This window comes from Melitaea cinxia, chromosome 1 (assembly GCF_905220565.1).
Source record: "Melitaea cinxia chromosome 1, ilMelCinx1.1, whole genome shotgun sequence".
Classification (NCBI taxonomy): Eukaryota; Metazoa; Arthropoda; class Insecta; order Lepidoptera; family Nymphalidae; genus Melitaea; species Melitaea cinxia.
This window is the reverse complement of record NC_059394.1, coordinates 7,974,406-7,996,996: the sequence shown is the minus strand read 5'-3', so window position 1 is coordinate 7,996,996 and position 22,591 is coordinate 7,974,406. Positions and strand designations below refer to the sequence as shown.

At 38.1% G+C, this 22,591-nt stretch overlaps 1 protein-coding gene and 1 long non-coding RNA gene across 2 annotated transcripts; one reads left to right on the top strand and one right to left on the bottom strand.

The window, feature by feature from the left end:
• Positions 1-5,730: 5,730 nt before the first annotated feature.
• Positions 5,731-7,676, top strand: LOC123656145 (putative nuclease HARBI1). The gene is made up of 6 exons (XM_045591855.1): positions 5,731-6,166; positions 6,315-6,511; positions 6,606-6,738; positions 6,860-7,001; positions 7,145-7,555; positions 7,632-7,676. Exons 1-5 carry the CDS (start codon positions 5,939-5,941, stop codon positions 7,534-7,536), a joined length of 1,092 nt encoding a protein of 363 aa, XP_045447811.1. The 5' UTR covers positions 5,731-5,938; the 3' UTR covers positions 7,537-7,555; positions 7,632-7,676.
• Positions 7,677-8,152: 476 nt separating this feature from the next.
• LOC123656155 lies at positions 8,153-8,328 on the bottom strand. Its single transcript, XR_006743497.1, has 2 exons — positions 8,272-8,328; positions 8,153-8,201 (listed from the first exon to the last, which is right to left on the bottom strand). It is a non-coding gene; the product is annotated as an uncharacterized LOC123656155 (long non-coding RNA).
• Between the last annotated feature and the right edge of the window lie 14,263 nt (positions 8,329-22,591).

Below are 22,591 nucleotides of genomic sequence, written 5' to 3'. Positions count from 1 at the left end.
TCATAAGCACCGAGGCTCGTTGATAGTCACCGTAACATATTTTGACAACTGTTTCAGTATCGATAAAGTTTAAGTTGGTTTTTTTTTGGCGCGAATTGATGGTTGACACACGTATTAGAGAGATTGTTGTCGCTTAATTTATTTTTATTAGGATTTATTGTAAATTTTTTAGTTAAAATAGTGGGTAACTAGTTGTATTAGTTTCTAGTAACATTTGTAAGTCCTGGTAAGTGCTTTTTTTGTATTTTAACTAGAATAATCAAATTATTTTTTTCTAACTAATTTTTTTTTCTTCTCTTTCTTTTAATTATAATGGACCTAGACAGACCTCCGGATCCACCGGACCCTGGTGATCCTCAGAGTTCTCGAAAACGTCTAGCAGCCGATGATCTGTCCACTAATCCCTCTCCAAAAATTACTATAAGCGATCCTACAGCCGCTATTCCCTCTATACAGACCGTTTATGTTCACCCCTCTTTTTCCGAAGCTCCTAAGAGCTACGCAGAGGACGACAAAGGTCCTTTCATAGTCCATGTCTCACGAGAAGTCTCAGACCCAGCCTCAGGAACTACGATCCGAGCCATTAAATTTGGTCAGTTCTTACATACTAATAAAATTAAATCCGTTGTTAATGACGGCGTTAAGAACGTTGGACGAAATAAAATTTCTGTACAATTTACTTCTGCAGAAGCAGCCAACTCTTTTTTATCTAATCCGGTTCTCGACTTGTGTAAATATAAAACTACTGTACCGACATACAACATCACTAGAATCGGCTTGGTTAAAGGCGTACCAATAGACTGGTCTATGCAGGAACTAGTTGAGTCCTTGGAGCTTCCCTCCGGTTGTGGACAGGTCATGAAGGCCCGACGTCTAAATAGAAAAACAATAAGCGAAGGTACTGTTACTTGGGTACCTACTCAATCTGTCGTCCTGACTTTCAGGGGGCAAATGCTCCCAGAAAAAATATATTCCTACCATACATCCCTTCCCGTAGAAATTTATAAGTTCCCGACAATCCAATGTCTCAGCTGCTGTCGTTATGGTCACATAAAAACTCAGTGTAGGTCAAAGCCTAGATGCTATAAATGTGCGCAGCCTCATACTGGTGAGTCATGTGAGGTTTCTGAAGATAATGCGACATGTTTACACTGTTCAGGCAAACATTTTACTATCAATAAGTCCTGTCCAGAGTTTTCTCGTCAGCAATCCATCAAGGTCATCATGGCACAGGAGAGCATTTCATACTTGGAAGCATCCTCCCGTATCCCCCCTTCCACTAAATCCTATGCAGAAGTAGCCAAAGAAATGTTTTCTCAAATCAAATACTCCCCCTCTATCCCCCAAAGGACCAATTCTACTCCACCTATTGTACCTACCTCTTCACCTTACCATTCATATAGAAAAACAGATTCCCGAACTCCTCGTCCCCGACCTGCTTTGGGAAAAGGGTTCAACAAACAGGCTCATGATTCTATTATTTCTAATTGCCCCACTTCCCAACCCAACGGCTGCGCCCTTATCTCAAATAAGGATCCCTCCTCTCCTACTCTTAATCTCAATCTTTTACAAAGTCTCACCCAAATTTTCATTTCCATTGCCACTAAGTATACTGACTCGACACTACCGACCAACGTTGCCTCTCATTTATCCTATATTTTAGATGCCCTTACCAATGGCTCAAATCAACTTCCTTCAATGGAATAGCCAAAGCCTACGTCCTAAACTACATGAACTCCTTTTATTAATTAATCTTTATAAACCCATCATTGTTGCCATCGCTGAAACGTGGTTGGTTCCAGGTTCCCGGTTCCGGGTTCCAGGTTTCACCTGTTTGAGGGATGACAGGAATGATGGGTATGCGGGTAGTGCCATTCTTGTCCGGCACTCCACTCCCTTCTTCCAAATCCCTCTTCCCTCCCTCAGTCCTAATTTAAATGCCGTTGCCATAAGAGCCTTCAACATTTCTTTTCTATCTTTGTATATCCCTCATCCTCGCTCTTCTCTTGGCCCGGAATTACGATCCATATTCTCTTCCCTCCCTAGTCCTATCATTATCATGGGAGATTTCAACACTCACCACACTTTGTGGGGTTGCCATTCTTGTGATGGGTTTGCCCAAGTGTTGTTGGACATTGTTGACGATGTAAACCTTTGCATACTTAATGATGGATCGCCGACGCGTAGGGTTTGCCCTAATCAGAATGCCATGTCTGCTGTTGATCTGTCCCTATCCTCTACTGCTCTTTCTTCCCGAATTTCCTGGCAGACTCTATCATCTACCTACGGCAGCGATCATTATCCTATCCTTCTCTCTCTCATTCAAAGTTCCCCACCACTTTCCACTACAGTCCCTTCCCTTAAAAAGTATAAACTCCACAATCCAGACTGGCATTCTTATGCCGCATCTGTTGATAGCATGTTAGATTGTCTTCCGGATTTTGTAGATGATAAAAATATCTTTTTTTATTACAACCATTTCTATAATGCTCTCATTTCTTCAGCTGACAAATATTTTAACAAAATTAATTTTAATAAAAAAATTTACTACCCTTCCACTCCCTGGTGGGATGAGGAATGTAGCTTTTTGATAAGGGAAAGAACAGAAGCAGAACAAGCGTACACACTATCTATGACTGTTGAAAATTTCATCAAATATCGTCATATCGAGGCAAAGTGTAAAAAGCTTTTCCGTAAGAAGAAAAAAAGTAGCTGGATTAAGTTCTGTGAGTCCCTTTCCCCCAGATCTCCCGCACATATAGTTTGGCTGAATCTTAAGAAATTTAGTCGATCCATTAATTGCGCTAATCCCACATCCAATGATCCAGTGGCATGGCTTAACGATTTCACAGACAAACTCGCCCCTCCTTATGTTCCTTTCAAGGACAGCTTTCCAACTCCCATAATTCCGTCTGTTTCTAATACTATGGACGCACCATTTTCTTTCGCTGAATTAGAATGCGCATTGAACGGCCTTAAAGACTCTACTCCCGGGGAAGATGGTGTACCCTATTCATTCGTAATAAATTTAAATGATAAAGCTAAACAAAATTTTCTGAATATAATTAATGCTTGTTTCACGACAGGAATCGTCCCGCAACCTTGGAAGTCACAAATAATTATTCCAATTCTGAAACCAGGCAAAGACCCACTAAATTCTAATTCATATAGACCCATTGCTTTATCATCCACTTTGTGCAAAATTACTGAACATCTTATCAAAAATCGACTGGAATGGATAGTGGAAAGCAGAAAAATTCTCTCGCCCTTTCAATTTGGCTTTAGAAAGGGTTTGAGCACCATAGATAGTTTGAGTATTCTATCAACAGACATTCGAACTGCTTTTGCAAAAGGTGAGTTCCTGGTAGGTATTTTTCTTGACATCACTTCTGCATATGACAATGTACTTCTTCCGGTGCTCAGGCAGAAAATGCTACAACTGAGTATTCCTCCGAGGATAGTGCATTTCATTTACAACCTATTGTCTTGCAGAACCATAGTGGTTAAACACCAAAACCACTCTTTTCTCCCCAGACTCGTCTGGAAAGGTCTACCCCAGGGCTCAGTCCTTAGTCCTCTGCTGTACAGCATTTACACTCACGATCTTGAACTGTCTGTTAATAGCTTTTGTAATATCCTTCAATACGCGGACGATATTGTCCTGTATCGTAGATCAAATTCCCAGGATGATACTACTTTTCGGCTAAATTCTGCTTTGCACTATCTTGACCAGTGGCTTTCAAACCATGGCTTATCCCTTTCCGTCCCTAAAAGCCACGGAGTTGTGTTCACAAAAAAGAGGAATATCCCGTCCTTTGATTTGTATATTAGGGGTCAAAGCATTCACTTCACAGATAAGGTCAAATTCTTAGGCATTGTTCTCGATTTCAGACTGAGCGGATTTTCTCATGTAGTCTACATTGTTAAAAAATGTGAAAGAAACATTAATACCCTTAGAGCAGTATCAGGTGTTTGGTGGGGTGCCCACCCTTACACTTTAAAATTAATTTACAATGCAATAGTACGAAGTCATCTAGATTATGGAACATTTATCTTAGACCCCTTTAACAAGAGTGACTCAGAAAAGTTAAATAGAATTCAGTATAAATGTCTAAGAATTATTGTTGGTGCAATGAAATCTACACCAACAAATGCCTTACAAGTAGAGTGCGTTGACCCTCCTTTACATCTCAGAAGGAAATATCTGTGCGATCGTTATGTCATTAAAAGTCTCCAAATTTCTTCCCATCCCTTATGGTCTCGACTAAACGAGCTTTTCCTTCTTTGCTCCAATAGTATGAGAACCCTCCCATCCTGCCTATTAGACAGTTTTCTTAAATTCACCAGATTACCCCATCCTCTAGCATCATATCCCGCTAACCCTATTTTTAATACTTCCTATCAAGCTTTAGTATATCCCCCTCCCGTCATCACAGATCTTGGTCTAGTTAAAGGTGCATCCGATACAAAAACAAAGTTTCAAGAAAAGACTTATCAAAATTGGTCAGACTATCTTCACATCTATACAGATGCATCAAAGCTCTCCCCAGATAGTTGTGTTGGTGCTGCCTGCTGGATTCCCAAATATAAAATTATCCTACAATTCAAATGTCCTCCTCACTCGTCAGTATTCACAGGAGAAGCTGTGGCACTGTTGGAGGCAATTTTATTTACACTGTCTCATAATATTCCAAAGTCTGTAATTTTTAGTGACTCACTAAGTTGCCTGTTAGCGATTAAAGCTAACCCGTTTCGTAGTAAATTAAGAATTTCTATCGTTTTAAAGATAAGGGAGGCTTTACTCTCATGCTATCATAAAGGCTTAGAAGTTTTACTGGTATGGATCCCTGGCCATTCTGGTATTCCAGGTAATGAGACTGCAGACTCTTGTGCCAAGTCAGCGGTTCAACTTGGCTCATTAGAACATTTTTTTAACTCAAGTCAAGACCTGCGATCGTTGGCGAAAACTCATCTGGACCAATCCTGGACTTCATCATGGGTTGAGTCAACATCGGTTAAGGGAAAACACTACTCTGTCATTCAGCCTAATATTCCAAGGCGCCCTTGGTTTTTTCTTTATAGACATGCCGACCGCTGGGTAACATCAACAATTTGTCGCTTGCGCCTTGGTCACTCATGTACTCCAGTGCATTTAGCAAAAATTAGGGTACGTGATCACTCACTGTGCGAATGTGGCCTCGACGAAGGTTCAGCATCCCATATCCTTTTCAACTGTCCCAAACTCCTTTACCCTATTTATGATGTCCTTCCCCCTGAAATCCCCCGTCCTGTAAATATTGTTTGCTTATTGATGCTTGTATTTAGTCCTCATTGTACATTCTTGTGTAGATATATCAAACGTAATAGAATTAAATTGTAAATAAATTAGGTGATTGTTCTATTATTTAATTGTTTATAGTGTAGATGTAAATAAATTATTAATAATATCCTTGTTTATGTATATAGTATATTTAGTGCTTGTGTTGTTTTAGGTTCATAGTTTGATATATAATACCTACTATTTTGGCAGTCTTCAAAATTCTACTGAGGTTGCTACCTCTAATTCACCGACCAATCTCCGTCGTGTCTTCTCCATCTTACGTGACATTGGCGAAATCATCTGTGCTATTCGGCACTAGTGAAAGCCATTAATTCTAAATTCATTCATTCATTCAAGTTTAAGTTGCGATTCTGTAAGCGTAGTTGACATCAAATTGATAGTCACTGACACTATCTAATGATTTTTGAAAGACACTGCTCAAGAGCAGTGTTTTTACAGATTGAAGGTGATTATCACTAATAATTTTAGTACATACTACATATAGTTTGGATACGTGCTAACGCGGAAAATTAAGATACATAGGTTTATATTGTGTGGAATTGTTTTTGTGTGTTTTTTTAAGTGTTTTTCTTCGTTTTAAGTAAATTTGTTATAATTATGGCGCGCGCTTTTCTATTGGGATATGCGGAGGAAGAACGTAGACGTAATATTCTAAGAATTGAAAGACGCCGTCTGCGTGACGCTAGTGATCCATTGCAGTTGCCAGAGAGAGAGTTCATTGGACATTTTCGTTTAACAAAACTTGGATTCCAACAGGTTTTGGTGGAACTTAGTCCTCATCTACCAATAGTTAAACGAAATACAGGTGTTCGCAATGAACTCAAAGTAAGTAATACTGTTCCTTTACTTTGACCTGTTTTTTGCTCTTTAACATTATGTATTTGATATTCACTTGTAAATTTCTATTTTTATTTAAACTGTTACCTACTATAAAAACTGACTAGTGATAACTTTGTTTGTCTCTCTATTATAGATTTTAGCAGCATTAAATTTTTATGGCAATGGATCATATCAACGGAATGTGGGTGCATCATTTCTACTGAATATGTCACAACCTACATTCAGTAAATGTTTACATGAGGTAACTGGTGCACTCAATACTAACGAAATCCTTAGGAAGTACATAAAGTTTCCTATGGCACAGCATGAAAGGGAAATAATTATGAAGGAGTAAGTTTAAATTTAAATAGTGTCACAATTATTATGTACTTGGTAGGTACATACCTACCCAATTAATCTAAAACTTTTGAATTGTTTTTTTCAGTTTTATGGAGAAATTTGGATTTCCGGGAGTTATAGGTTGTATTGATGGTACACATGTGGCTTTAATCCGTCCTAAGGAGCATGAGGAAACTTATTTTAATAGAAAGAATTACCATTCTTTAAATGTTTTACTAGTAAGTGTATTATAATTATTATAATAAAGTATAGCAATACATAACATTAAAATAAAATATTGTTCCAATAGTGACTTTGTACCTGCACAATGTGATAGATAGAACTTTGTTTTGATTTCAGATATGTGATGCTAAACTGACCATCCTCCATGTTGATGCATCATTTGGTGGTGCATCTCATGATTCATATGTTTGGAATCAATGTGCAATAAAAGCATTTTTAGAAGGACTAGAAAGAAATGGAGAGCACTGTTGGCTGTTAGGTATGCATATTGCATATGCAACTTGTATAATAAGATAATTTAAATACAGACAATCATTTTCATAGAAAAAATTATATTATGCACAAACAGTATTAAAATTATTTATCTCACAGTACTACGTTAAAATGAATTTCTATTTCTAGGTGATTCTGGATATGCTCAACGCCCCTGGATGATGACTCCAATCATAGGTGCAGCTCCGGGATCGCCAGAAGAGTATTATACAGAACTTCATTGTCGGGTCAGAAATACTGTAGAGCGATGTATTGGAGTACTTAAATCACGTTGGCGGTGTTTGCTAGCACACAGGGTACTTCATTACGATCCAGTTACCACTGGCAAGATAGTGAATGCATGTGTCGTCCTGCACAATATAGCCAATGCACAAAATATTCCAATACTTGACTCACAGGATGGTGATCTTGACAATGACCAACAGCACCAAGTTTGCTTACAGGCAAGGATTGATGCTCCTCCAGATGAAAGTAGGGTCATATTAATTAATAGGATTTGGAATGCTAGAAATATTTTGTGATTATAATTATTTTTATTAGTTACAAATAGCCTTTATTTACGATAAAAATACTTTTAATTGTTTACATTGGACAAGATATTATGTAGTTATTTACATTAAAATTAGATTAGTTTTTATTATGTTAAAAAAAATATTGTTTTAGTTATGAATCTATAGAAATAAATAAAATTAATCTGTTTGCAATATTAAAATAACTGCTTTTTATTAAATGGATATGGATGAATGGACTTTATTGGTGGATAGTTGATGTAGTGAGGAGTAACTTAGACGACTTTTATTTTAAGAAATTTATTTATTTTATAACTACTGTACTGTGAGAACTGAACAAAATTCCATGAAGACAGTCGCGGGCACAGCTAGTGTTCTAAGTGTGCTGTCTTGATGATCCTGTAAAAGATATTTTTTATATAAAAAGTTGACTCAGGTGTATAATTAAAGTTATAATTAGAATGTACATTTAGTCTTAAATTTAGATGTATAATATTTTTATTAATATTTATTTCAAAAATATATGTTCATACCTGAGATATGGCTCCGAATATCGTCTCTTATTTCCCTTATTAACTGCACCATGGCCTCCATTGCCGATGCGAGACGTTCCTCAGCAGCAATGTGCTTCTCTTCTAAATCATAGGCCCAGCGTGGCACTCGCTCATCTCGACGCACTGAAAAGTATCATTTGACATTAATGAGACTTGCATAAGTGAATACTAACATCTAAAAATGAGTACTTACTTTTTTGCCTTCGTGATGTTGATCTTTGGGTAGGCAGAGTCAAGTGCACGGGAGGCCCTAATATAATTATAATTTCATATAAAATGTGATACAGGCAGAAGGTAATAAAAGCCAATGTTTATGCCATTGATGCATACTTAATTTCTTCTCTTGATGATGCAACTTCAGGTTGATCGACTGACTGTATATGTGTGGCAGGGGCAGGGGGCTCTGTGTTTGGGAGAAGTGACTTTGAGGACGAAGGTTCAGGGGATTGAACTCCTAATGGAAATGGAACTTCTTCTTCAAGAAATTCCACATCCATCGGAGGTTCTGTATCAGGATAAGGAGCTAAGGTATTTGGCAAGGGTAATGCTGTACTGGGGCTGGCTGGTACGGTCTCTGAGGTGACTGGAGGCCGACTCCCTTCTGCTGTAGGTATCTGTAAGATATTTGAAATTTTATTTATTACATACTTATAATATTATAATTTAACATTAAAGTAATGTTTAGCACTTAATATAAGATTAGGTAATACTTAAATTATTAATTATATTACTTTAATAACTAACATCAAGAGGCAGGCGCACACCAGGCAAACCCTCCACCGCTACTGTACCAATTATTGCCAGCCCTCTTTCTTCTGCTTGAGTAAGAGGAACAAGTTTGTTAGGCCCTCCACCGGTTGCTGAGGCATTCCTCCTAGAGTCTGCAGCTTTAGACTTTATTTTCGCCTTGAACTCTATCCAATACTGGATTGTAAGAAATAATACATTTTAATGCATGACAAAAATAGAAACATCTTAAAAAGGAGCATAAGTACCTTTACCCAGTTGGGTAAAAAAAACAACCAACCCTTATAAGTGTAAGGATTTATGTATTTTGTTAAAAGCATTTGAAGTGTTGTCAAGATGCTTAGTTTTTTCTGATTCTGATTTATTGGGGTCTTTATTTTCAAGCTTTTTTTTAATGAATGCCAATTAATGATGCCTGTTAAATATTTGAAAGAATGAACACCTATTTTACTAGAGATTATTTTTTTGGACGACGAACTATGCATTAGTATTTTTTAATATAAAATAGTAAATGATTAAAAACTTACGCGACGCCACTGGTCAGGCGTTTTTGTGAAACCTTCCGCTATTGCATTGAGTTTCTTGGCTACTGAAATCCAAGCTTGCCGGGTAGCCTGATGGGCTAGTGGTCCGCCTGTTAAGCGACCTAAGGCTATGTCGCGATTCGACTCTGCAAACTCTAGAAGAATATCCATTTGTCTTGGAGATATTTTTCTTTTCGCAGGCATCTAAAAAATTATAAAGTTATTCTACCTTGTTTACTCAAAAAGTATCTGCAATCAAACCCAAGCACCTACTTACAGGAAAAAGTTAAACTATATAAATAGAAATTAAAATATTTTATTGTTAGATGGTACAAATTGTATTTATTATAATAATCTATACTTACTTTGAGAAAAAAACACTAATTTTCTTAAACTTACACGTACACGATATTAATTATTAAGTAAAATTTTAAACGTCTACTGGGAACGGAGATTTGTTTTATTTGAATAACAAATGAATTTAGCGCCGGATTTCACTAAACACCGAACTGTCAAGTGTATAAGTCGCATAAAATAAAACGTCGTAAAATAAGCCACTAACCATGCTTATTAGGTCCTTTTTGACTTAGTCGCATAATATCGACAAAAACTAGTGTCGTTCAAGTGGCGTGCTGAAAGGCACCGTAAAGCACCGTAAGCTCAAATCCACTCAATACGATACGCAATACCAATGTTATGACAATCTTAGTTGACATCAAAGTCCGGTTGACAACTAAACCTTGATGGTCACTGGTGGCTATCAAGATAGCCAATAGGCCTGCTGGAAACACCTTATCCAGTCCCGCCGACTTGTATGGTAGGAAACTGTTGATGGGCCCATATTACTTTGTTATGCGTGACAATTTTCTTGGCGGTGATCCAGTCCACCATTTCAGGTGTCTTCTTTGGTTCTACTTCTCCCATGCCAAATTCCCTTTGATTTGGCATCCTGGGAAGTGTGTAGTTATTAACAGTTCTGAAGTTTACAGATCAATTTTGGTATAGGTTCCATCCGCTTTTTTTCAGGCATCCCAGGTTGTGCACCGGTTCGCTGCACAGTATATTCTTAGCTCTATTTGCCTGGTTGTTCGTTTCAATGTTGGTACAGAAGCGCCTCCAGCACTTCATCCTTCTCATTCTGATGCGCTTTTTGTAGTGATAATGGGCTTGTTTATAGGCATCCCAATGATGTTCTAAACGAGTATTGTTTGCTCTTTTGAACTTCCTCACCCTGCGTCTTAGCTTTTCGAGCTCCGGTCCCCACCAGTGCCCTTTACGAAACCATTGCGCTCTTGGTGAAGAGAGTGGGCATGTTTGTTCGAAGCTGGTGATTAGGCAGTCGGTTACCTGGACCCCAATATCCGCTGTGCCTTCATGGTTGTCGGTTAGTACGATACCTTTGAGTTTTTGCACAGTTTCATACCTGCCGCGGTCCATCTTTCATGGATTACGGCGAGATTTAGGTGGCGTCAGCGTAACTTCCAGGTTGTATTGATCCACCGGTGATCAGAGCACGACACGACATCAGACACATGCCAATGTGAAATACACACATGCTCGTTTACATGCTCGGTCGCCAGAGTTATATCTATGATGGTTTGGGATCTCGAAGTTACAAAAGTCGGTTAAGGTAACCGGTAGGGTAAGTCGGTAAACAAGGGATCTACCCTTGTTTATAACATTAATGTTAGTTGCGAGTAAAAACGAAACAAAATCCTCACCTCGCTGATTGTTGTCCTTGCTGGCCCACACCGCATGATTCGCGTTGGAGTCTACGGATATGATAAGCTCCAGATCCTGACGCTCGCAGTGCTCCGCAAGTGCGGCCAATTTTGGAGTGGGGATGTTAGCATCGCCCGGCAAGTAGGCGGATGCTATCATCACATCAGGTAGGCCTGAGGAGGTTTCTTTTTGTGGAGCCTGACGGTTGTAAGATCTCTGTTACAGAACTCGGTTATTAAGGTGATGTTCACGTCCTCGTGTGCATAGACACAAGTGCGTGGGTGGTGTATGTTATTATTTAAAAGTAACTTACGTTTAATGTTGCTTGGACTGCAGATCCTTCCCTTCCTGATCCACGGCTCAGGGATTAGGGCTACGGTTTTCGTTTTACTCGCCAGCAATCTACGTAGGTTAGCCGTCGTAGTTTGTCTATGCTGGAGCTTAATTTGGATGATGGATAGGTGCGTTTTAGGGGGAGCTGGCAGCGCCATCACTGGATAAGCTAGCCTCGTCAAGATCATCTGGCTCATCCTTAGAAAGATCACCCTGGTCTATTTCCTACCCACCTCGGATTAGCCGGTGTCGACGACAGGCTCCTTACTGGAGCCCGGCTGGCTGTCCACCATCTTGTTCCACTGCACTGCCTGGGTTAGTAGGGTCCATCTCGTCTGCATCGAGATTCGGCAGTGCGGTCTTCGTGGAAGCGAGCGTAGATGTTACCAAATTTATAGTAAGCTCTACGCTCGCTCTCCCTTAGTTTCTCCGCGATGATGACTCCATTGGCACCGCGTTGTGAAGCGCCCAGTTGGAGACGCGGTATTGGGGGTTTTGACACATGATCTGCAGGCAGATCCTATCCAAAGTGTCCTTCGGGTCCACCTGCGGAATCAAAAGCCCTACTTTGACGCACCGCGGGATCTCTGATTGTTTTCTACCAGCCTGGTTTCCGCGCGCGGTGGTGAAATCCTCTCTATGGAGCGATAATGCCATTGAAGGACAAAATCGTCCCTACACCACATCTTAAAGGTGCCCTCACTGTGGAAGGCTTTCCCCCTAAACTGCAGTGTAGCGACAGGTGTTCCTCGTCCATCACCCCCTACAACTGCCTCTCAATGGCCTCAGCCTGCTCTTTCGAGAGGTCGTGGTAAACTTCATCATAATCGCGACGCAGTAGTCGTCCGCATATTGGATGTTGCTGGTGGCGCAGGTTGGCTTACGACGCTTGCCACTGCCTTGGGGTGTAAAGGAGTCATCCGGTCGGTTCCACTTTGCGGGTTTTCACCGACTCGGATGCTCCCCGTGGCTCACTTTCGTTGTGTTCTTTTTACGGCGCCTGGCTCACTTGGATTTGGAGGCGCTGGCTGCAGCAGTTGCCACAACTTCCGACGGTGCCCCCACAGGCGCAGCTGACCCAGCTACGCCAGGGGCCTGCACAACACTGACAGGAGCTGCGCGGGTCCTTTCGATCCCTTCGGCAGCTTCAAGCGGCCTACTCCCGTCATCAGTCGGGCGTTGTGCTCGCCGCGCCTCCGCATGGACTTCAGCCCGCTTCACCTTCCGAGGCCTGGTTTTGTTTTTGGACCTCTTTTCTCTTAACAGTCGCCAGGTTCCAGCAAGACTCATCCTGCCAGGGTTGGGCGGCTGTCTGCATTGCTGTCTTCAGAGAAGTGAGGTCAATGTAGTCTAGTACCCGATGCACTACTCAGGTTCTACAAAGGTGCAGCTGTTTGCTGGGTTGGCGCAGCACTCAGGTTGTGGGCCCGAGGTGCAGTCGATTTCATTGTTGGCGCAGCTATCGGGTTGTGAGGCTGAGGTGCAGCCCGTTGGTTTTTGGCGCTCCAGTGGGGTTGTTCGCCCCCGGTGCGGCCTTGGTATTGGGTTTTTTAGTTTGCATTTTCTTTTCCATGTGTAGTTTATATATATTCATCCTGAGAGTGCTTCCACCTTCCTTTAAGCCTATAAGCTACTGTAATCGCTTACCATCAGGTGAGCCGTACGCTTGTTTGCCGACCTAGTGACATAAAAAAAGCAGGCCAAGTATATATGAAAGTTCCGAAGAGTGATAAGGTCAACAGCATATTTTTTGTCTTTGCCATAGTTTAGCTTTTTTTTTTTTGGGCACGTATGTAATATGTGCAGAACAAATCGTACGTGTGCATTTAATCGTCATTCATTGCGAATTTCAATTGATTTTCATTTGCTTTTTAGTGTTAAAAGTGAGTAGAAAGCAATAATTATGGTGCATTGCTGTGGTTGGCTGTAACAGTCGAAGTGAGCGTAAATTAGAAAATATATCCTTCCTTTCGTAAGTATGATTTACTTTGTTTTCAAAGTTTGATTTGTAATGACAATTAAAGTTTTCTTTAGAATACACAATGTCAAGGTCCTAATATGCAAGAATAAACTAAGAAATGTCTGAAATTCTCGTTTTTAATTAATGATGTATTTAGTATTCATCGGATAATATGTACGATTTTATTTTTGTGTTACCCACACATTAGGAATTCTATAATATCATATCAAAAATTGACCGCTCCAGCGGGGATCGAACCCGCGTCTCCGACTGACCGTGTCGGAGCTCTAGCCAATTAAGCTATCGATTGATGTACCCGCTAGATCGAAATTTCTGATATGATGATTTTTATATTCGGTTAAAGCGAACCGTGGCGCCGTATATAGTGAGTTCTTTACAGAAACCCGTAACTATTCAAAGTTTCATATTACAATGAATGAAAAATGAAAATCTTTGACAGGACTCTTACAGAGTGGGGATGACAATACGACAAAAATTGATAACACCGGTAATACTAGTTTATAGGAGTATTTCAAAACCATCAAAAAAGTCCTACGGTCAAAATAAAAAAAAAATTTTTTTCAAACAAACTAAATAAGAAAAATATGATAAAATTTTATTAGAACATGTGTAGCTATGGGTTCACTGACCTTTTATGACGCGCGGTGCCACAATGAACTACTACTTGGGTTGTTTGGACGGTGATAGTACTAAATTTTCAAATTTTCGATATGTCCGCCATGAACACTGATGCACAAATTATATCTTCTTACAATGTTATTAATTAATTTTGACAAAATTTCGCCATTGGCGGTCATGTTTTTTAATTTAATAAAAGCTCTTATAATTCTATTTTTTAACTCATCAACTGTATTTACTTCTGTTGAGTACACATTGTTTTTTATAAAACCCCACAAAAAGAAATCCATCGGCGTGAGATCTGGTGATCTCGCTGGCCACCTTGATGGTCCATGACGGCCAATCCACTGCTGTCCGAACATTTCCGATAAACGTTCCCTGGCAGACACAACTGAATGAGCAGGTGCTCCGTCTAGCTGATACCACATCTGGCTGTAAGCGTCTAGACTAAGCTCGTCAATATAATCAGCAACTGGTCCGTTTAGGAGTTCCAGAAACTTATCAGAATTTAAACTGCCGTCAATAAAAATAGGACCAATTATGGTTTTTCTATGTATGCCCGCCCATACATTTACCGTAAACCTTTATTGGTGGGACGTCTCCCGTGCTAGATGTGGATTCACGTGTTTCCAATATCGAAGGTTTTGACGGTTCCATAAACCATTCCTTGTGAATGTACTCTCGTCCGTCCACATCACATTGTACAGGAAGTTTGGGTTATCAAAAACTTTGTTTAGCATCCAGCGGCAGAATGCTGCTCTGACGGGCTTGTCCCTTGACAACATTGCATGCACTTTACTGTACCTAAAAGGCCTCAGTTTGTCACTTTTTAAAACATTATGTATCGTTTTATGATCCACACGATGGAGACGTGCTGCCTTACGCAAACTGGTTGTTGGGTTATTTGAAAAATAATCTAAAATTTCAGCATCCTGCAATCGACTTGCATGTGGAGGAGCAGTATCTAAATGCGGGATTAAGCATTGATTTTCCCGTATCCTCTGGAAAGCATTTGTAATAGTGCGGCCATTGGTTGGACAAATACGGGTGTTCCCATATCTCTCCCTGTACTTCTTTATTGCCAAATTAGCATTGCCGTGACATTCTCCGTAAACAAAAATCATGTCAGCGTACTCCGAAGCTGTGTAATTATAGCGTGGCATTGTAAATAAAATAAAAACTATTGTTAATATTAATACTTAAGCGTCTAATTTCGCACAATTCACTCAATAACTATTAAACTAGGTACTTATCACTATAAAAATAAAGCGTTAAAGGTCATTCGTTAGTTAAGTGGGCTCCGATTTATGGGGTGAAATGGGGGTGGGGGGGGTAAAGGGAGGTGGGGAGGGTGGGTTTTTTAGCCCCCCGTAGTGTGCATTTCACGTAAACCCCGTGGTTTCGAAGATTTCGTGTTTGAAGTTTTGGGGTTAACTTTACGTGATTCAGAGATATTACAATACCTTAGAGCTCCGTGTCTGACTCCACCTTAACTCCGGTGCAGCGGGAAGTGCACTCATATGCTCCATTCACCAACTTTCACACTTTATTTTCGAACAAATTTACGTAAAAACGATCTCGATTGCAAGATCAACAAACGATACGAACTGACGCTTAACGACTGACAAATCGACACTTTTAAACAAAATAACGCGTCAGACATAATATTCTAATAAAATTAGTAACATTGCGTGCTAGAATATAGGTTTAGAAATTCGAAAAATACCCAAAACCGAATCGGAGCACCCCACTGTCCACGTGGTCTTGGTCTGTCCTACCCCTAGAGTGTTTTTTTTGTGCCGCGGAGGCGCGGAGGGAGGGCAGCCCTCGCCCGCCGTGCGAAAGCGCGCGAACGAATGCGTAGAGGAGCGGCTGAGGCTGGTCGCCGAAGGCGACCAGCCTCCGCTGCGGAACGGAGCATGAGTGAGCGTGCTTTCGCACGCAAGGGCGGAAGGGCTGCACTTCCCGCAGCGCCGGAGCCAAGCGTTCCTCTAACTTTCGAAATTCTTCTTCTAACCTCAAAACTTTAACCATGGATATCTCCATAACCATGGGGTTCTGAGGTGTGACAGTGGTACCAGGGGTAGCGCCCCCCCCCTTCCCCCCACGGTCCCGAAATTCGGTTTTTCCTAATCTAAAGCTTTGTGTTTTAAAGGAAATGCTAAGTGACGCCTTATTTTGGTCAACGGTGTCTATTTGTTAGTCGTTAAACGTCAGTTCGTATCGTTTGTTGATCTTGCAATCGAGATCGTTTTTACGTAAATTTGTTCGAAAATAAAGTGTGAAAGTTGGTGAACAGAGCATATGAGTGCACTTCCCGCTGCACCGGAGTTAAGGTGGAGTCAGACGCGGAGCTCTAAGGTATTGTAATATCTCTGAATCACGTAAAGTTAACCTCAAAACTTCAAACACGATATCTTCGAACCCACGGGGTTTACGCGAAAAGCACACTACGACGGGGGTAAAAAACCCACCCTCCCCCCTCCCTTCACCCCCTCTTCCCCCAGGACCCCATAAATTGGAGCCCACTTAACTAAAGATTTACCGCGTTAAATGTCGCACAATTCACTTAATAACTATTAACTAGGTACTTATCACTATAAAAATAAAGCGTTAAATATCGCACAATTTACATAATAACTATTAAACTAGGTACTTATAACTATAAAAATAAAGCGTTAAATATCGCACAATTCACTCCAAGAGTTTTTCGAGATAATTCAATAATTAATTAAAATTGACAAAACAACGCTAATAACATCAAGAAACACAAGTATCTAAATAAAGGGCATAGAGACTACTGGCCGCTTGTCGCGTACGCAGCGAGCCTGGAAAAAACCAAAAACATGTTATAACATGTTTTGTTTACGCTAGCCTACGCACCAGGGCTGCCAGATGTACGATTTTAATCGTACTCATACGATTTTTTTTTTGCATTTTTACTCATGTACGATCGCTAGACTAAGATCGTACGCAAAATGTACGATTTTTATATTCCTATAACCTGGAAGCATTTCATAATTAAAGAAACGTCATCCACCGGCAAGCATAAATTTCGTTGAATTTCCCAACTACGTAACGCGTTCCTAGATCTTTTACTTAAATGAAGACTCTGAAAAATCATATAAAGGCTGTATTTGTTTGCTTTCTAATGAAACTTATAATTTCTTTTGTGATAATAATTTCGACTTGAAAAAAAATACATTTTGAAATAAAAAACAATTTGAAAATTATAAAATATTGCCTCAATTTGCTTTAAATTTATTATTTTTTCCCCATCACAGTGCAATCTATAATATGAACGAGCATTCAACGAAGTTCATTTAATCAGAACAAAACTTAGAAACAGTTTATCCAATGATACACTGAAGGGCACATTATTAGCCAAGAAATTAATAAGAAGAAACGAAAATTATACGAATTTTAGGCCAACAAATTCTTTTGTTAAAAAATATGACCACAGAAAATGTTGTATGAGTGTGACAAATTTTTCTAGCAGCCCTGGCACAGCCAGTTGTCCTTTACACCGTTAGACGTTCTCAGGGTCATTGCAACACACGTGCCACGTTGATTGTTTTTTTCAGCTGTTGCAAGATTTAATATTTTAATGTAATAACGTGGTATTTTATTATTAATAATTGTTGTTATTGTTATTTGTTGTCTTTATCGCATTTGTTGGACTGCTCGAGCAAAAGTTTCGCGAATATTTTGATCTTGAAATAAATATAGTCAATGAAATACTTAAATTTATTAAATATTGTTGATATGCCATGTGTGCTCACCGTGATATTACCTACTTGCAAAAACTATGTTAGATTCAGAATTTAGATTTTCAGAATTTAAAAAAATTTATTGTTTCTTAAAGCATTAAAAGAAACAATAAATTTTTAAAAAACAAAAATTATAAAAAGAAAATTATTAGAATCATACTGAATATTAAAACTATTTAACAAATGTTTTTAATATGTCTTAACACAACACTGACCTACCAAAATAGATAACAATTTTGCACGTTTTTAAATTACGCGTACGCGTAATATTATGTTTGTACCGATCGCGCTCAAAGGGTCGTTAACCTGCGGGTGACCGTTTATTAATGTTATACAACACGTAGTAATTTTAAAAAATGAAAAATCATATTTTTTGACTAAACTACTGGATGTATTTAATTGATTTTTTGTATGTGGGCTTGGAATATCATTACATATACGATGTCAAAGTTATTGTCGTATTGTCATCCCCACCCTGTATATATATGTATATATATTATTCGTTTAAGAGCCATTTCAAAAAAATTGGTAATAATCCGCGGAATTGAAACATTTTGACGTCGTTAATCTCAGTATTGGATGCAATAATATACTTCTATTATTGAAATTTAATAGAGTAACCCTAGTTTGTAAGGGAATAAGGAGAAACAATTTTGATATATATTATGTGTATAAAATTGTTAACCTTTTCATCAGTCTCCTCGCTGGGTAAACGGTCGCAATGTATACTTCGCAGTCCTACTTTTCCATAACCTCTACGTTGAAACCATTTAAAAAAACATCGTAATATGTGGAATATAATTTTGTTGAATACCAGAATATATTTTTATTCTATTAATCGATAAAAAAATTTAAAGTTCATCAATTTACTTATTAAGTGAATAATGTGAATGTTCCATGTTAAAGAAGTATCTATCTTATAAGCCAAGATATCTTTCATGATTTTCTTGTAAAACTCTGTTATTTATTGTGAGAGGTGTGTAAATTTGGTATTAGTTTGTTTTTAACTTTGAATAGTATATAGCTAGTGTTAGAAATGTTAATAGTGAATAGATTGTACTGAAGCCACTCATGAAGGACGTCGAGATCGTATTGGGCCTGAGCTATTAGATCGTGAATTGATGAACTAAAGTAAAAGAGGCATATGTCATCAGCGTAGAGAGTGATATTACCATTTAAGCCTAGTTCGTACATGTTATTAATATAGACTAAGAGTAAGAGAACAGAGAGTCTAGTATTGATCCTTGTGGAAAGCCATAGGATATGGGTAGTGGGGGACTTTGGGAGTTACTATCAATTTTTACTCTCTGTTATCTGTTCGCAAGGTACGATTCAAATATTTTTAAAACTTTTCCGACAATACCAATGACTTCCAGTTTCTTTAACAGCAATTTGTAACTGACGGTGTCAAAGGAGTTTTTAAAACAATGAACATTCCCAGTAAAATGCGCTAGTGACTCTTAACATCGTCGGAACTGCAAAACCGCATTTTTTGTTTATTTCATAAGACGTTCCCTAATAACCAAGTCTATCATCACCTGAAGAGAATTTTTTATTTTATGCATATATTATTTAGTTGTGGTACTTCTGACAAATCGGTACCTATTAGTCTTAACCCGTTAAAAATGTAACAAGTGACTTTTCTCATATTTACACATTAAATACCGGCTAGTAATATCTAATATTAAACATAAATAGCCTGGACAGCATTACTTTAAAATGTCATGATCCTGCTTAAAATAAGTAAAAAGATACACGCAATTTACACTTTGAATCGCTCTCCTGTAAAGTTGCTGTTTTTCACATCCGACGTTTTTAATAGTCATGGGCGAATGTTATGTTTTATTTTGGTTACCAGATCAATTGTTGCTGTGAGTGTATTAATTTTAGGTTGAAATCCGTACTGCCGGTCAAAAAAGAAATTTATAGATTTTTAGTAGTTCAGTAGCCACGTATAGAACCTTTCCGAAAATTTTTGATTATATTGGCAATACAGAGTTAGATATAATTTCCGAGGTCTGTTCTTGTTCCCCATATGTAAATAGATGTAACTATAGCTATTTTGAGTGAGTTTGGAAACGATCCATCCTGTAAAAGTTTGTTAAAGCTAATTGTTAATCTAGTTTTTATTAATCCTTTAACACATTTGATTACTTTTGTACTGATACCGTCCACACAGACACTGTAGCATATATTTTTAATAGCACAGTTATGCATTAGCGTTGCTTTTTACTTTTTCTAGGCGACTGATTTAATTTTTTGGAATACCCTCGTATTGTATTACATCGCGGTTCACCTTAGGGGGTAGTTGTGTCGCGTCGCGCTGGGTTTGCTTTAAGCCTCAGGGCGAGTGTTTGCGGCCTTTTTCTTTTTTGGGTTGGATTCTCTCGCCGTCTTAAGATTTGGGTGCAATTTATTGTGGGTGAGTCATTGTAGTTTCTTATGGTATAAGCTTTGCATAAATGTAAGTTGATTTTGTGAGTTTTTGAAAAAGAAGATTAAGATTCTGTAGGTTTTTTTTTTTCTCTCTCTCTTGTAGTCTCGTGTTAGGAGTTGTGGGTGTCTCTCTGGCCCAACTAACAATTTTTTAACACGTAGCAACACTACTATTTAAATTAAGGTTGTTAATGTTGTTAAGGATTTCCGCTTCAGTACATGGTTTGAAGTCATTCATCCGAGAGTATCGTAAAGTTGGTTTTGGCAATGCGTGAATATAAAAGAAAGAAAGAAAGAAAGAAAAGTTCTTTATTGGCCATTATCATTTAAAATTTTAATAATACATTTGAGTTAGAAGGCCAACCAGGTCTCTGCCTCAGCATTGCTTAGCAGCAAATTGTTACTGCTAAGGCGCTAAATATAATTAATTAATTATTATGGAAATTTGTAGGAACTTCATTCGCTAAACATGTCCCTATGGTAGCAAAATGATATTAAATATCTTACATTTTTCATTAGAATCAGTAACTTCTACTGGATTAACAATAAGTTTTGAAGGAGCGCACCTCTACTTTAATTTATTATTCGCCAAGACATTCAGCATATTCCACAGTTTTGTAGGAGTTCCACTATGTTTTTCAAATTCTTTCTCACAATATGACTTTTTTGTTTCTCGGACCAGACTGATTACTTGTTTTCTTTTGGTGTCAAATTCTTCTTTTAGGTTTTCGTCATCTAGGTTCTTCTTTAGTTCTGTCCACAATTGGTTTCTTTCACTGATTTCTGCTATTATGTTTCTGTCTGTCCATTCCTTTTGCGGTTCATTGTGTCCTATTGTTACTTTTTTCAATTTTGTAAAATCATCGCTTGATTCCCGCATCCCAGATCTCTCCATTGGTTCAAAAAGTTCCTTGTAATTGATGGCTTCGTATTGATAATGTCTCCGGGAGGTGGTTTTTCTTGATTTCCATATATAACTGTTTGTGATCAGATGAGTTGATGGTTTTCACATAAAAGTTATCTTTCTTTAAGTTGGTGCTTATGTATGGTCTAAGAGGGATTTTTTAGTTGATCCTTCTCTACTGCAGTACTTTTTGGTAATTTTATTGATAATTGTGTCCTGTTTGCTTCAACAGTTAATTGTACTGGTTGGTTTTTGAATTCTTTGTAAGTACATCAATATATATATACGCAAAACTTATAGACATATTAACGGAATGACCATTAGATACTATGCCAATAAATTGAAACCATACATTCCGGAAAAAAATGTTAACGTATGGCTCAACTTAAGCTGGCGTATATCCATTTCCTTCAATTGAGCATATAAGATAAGCATACCTATATTAATTGCTTTATAAAGCAATCAAGAATGAAGTCACGGGTATAGCTAGTTAAGTCAATAAAACCATCTGCATATAATTACTCATTTATTTTAACCTTTTAGTCCAAAATAAAACTAGTACACAGGGATACATCTCAAACCTAGCATTTGCAATGTTGAAAAGTCCGAGGCTTACGACAATAAGTCTTCTCATTTGTACTATTTTAGACACTAATGTCACACTGATTAGCTCATTTCCCCATTTAAAAAAATAAAGGTTAGTCATAACTGAATAATGTAATCACTCTTTGACATAAATCTCGAAACGTTTAATTTAATACCAATATACACTACCTTACTACTGGTACTTTAGAACCGATTTATAAGCTAACTTATTTTACAAATACACATTTTTGAGGTTTGGAGCGGCATTGGTGAGTTTACAGGCACAATCAAACCAGTGCACTCCGATGTTTTCAATACACAAAACGACCACATATAAAACTAAAATATTTCCCAAACTTAATTGATTGAATAAAGATTGCGTAAATTATTGCATTAGTAGGGTAATCATTTCATTTAGGCATCTAAAGATGTGACAGATTATAGAATAAAATTTGTAATTAAAAGTCGTTTATGTATTACAAACATCATAAAATCTTGAAAATCTCATTCGCTGAACGCAATTTTTGTCGGTCTTAATTATAACCATTACTCGAGTTCAAAATTACTTTTACGCTATTATTTAATCCAATACCAATATAATATTGAAAAATCTTACTTATGTTTTAATAGTGCACCAAACGGATATGGACATTTACAAAAATAAAACAACACAACATGCAAAAATTGAAAAAAAGTTCACTTTTCATTTAAATGTCTCTAGCGTTAATCTACAAATGTTCTACAAAAGTGATTAAAATAATTTAGCAATGCCCATACCCAATATTCTGAATCCTCAAATATGAGTAAAGCTGCCAATATGAAATATATAAAATTCCATTAGGTCAACCATTAAAAATAAATTCAAGAGTTTAAAACTGTTTTTATATAAAATA

Coding starts and splice junctions, on each gene's coding strand:
- LOC123656145 (XM_045591855.1), top strand. CDS start 5,939: ATGGCGCGCGCTTTTCTATTGGGATATGCGGAGGAAGAACGTAGACGT. Junction 6,739..6,859: donor ATTCTTTAAATGTTTTACTA/GTAAGTGTATTA, acceptor TTTTGATTTCAG/ATATGTGATGCTAAACTGAC. Junction 7,002..7,144: donor AGAGCACTGTTGGCTGTTAG/GTATGCATATTG, acceptor TTCTATTTCTAG/GTGATTCTGGATATGCTCAA.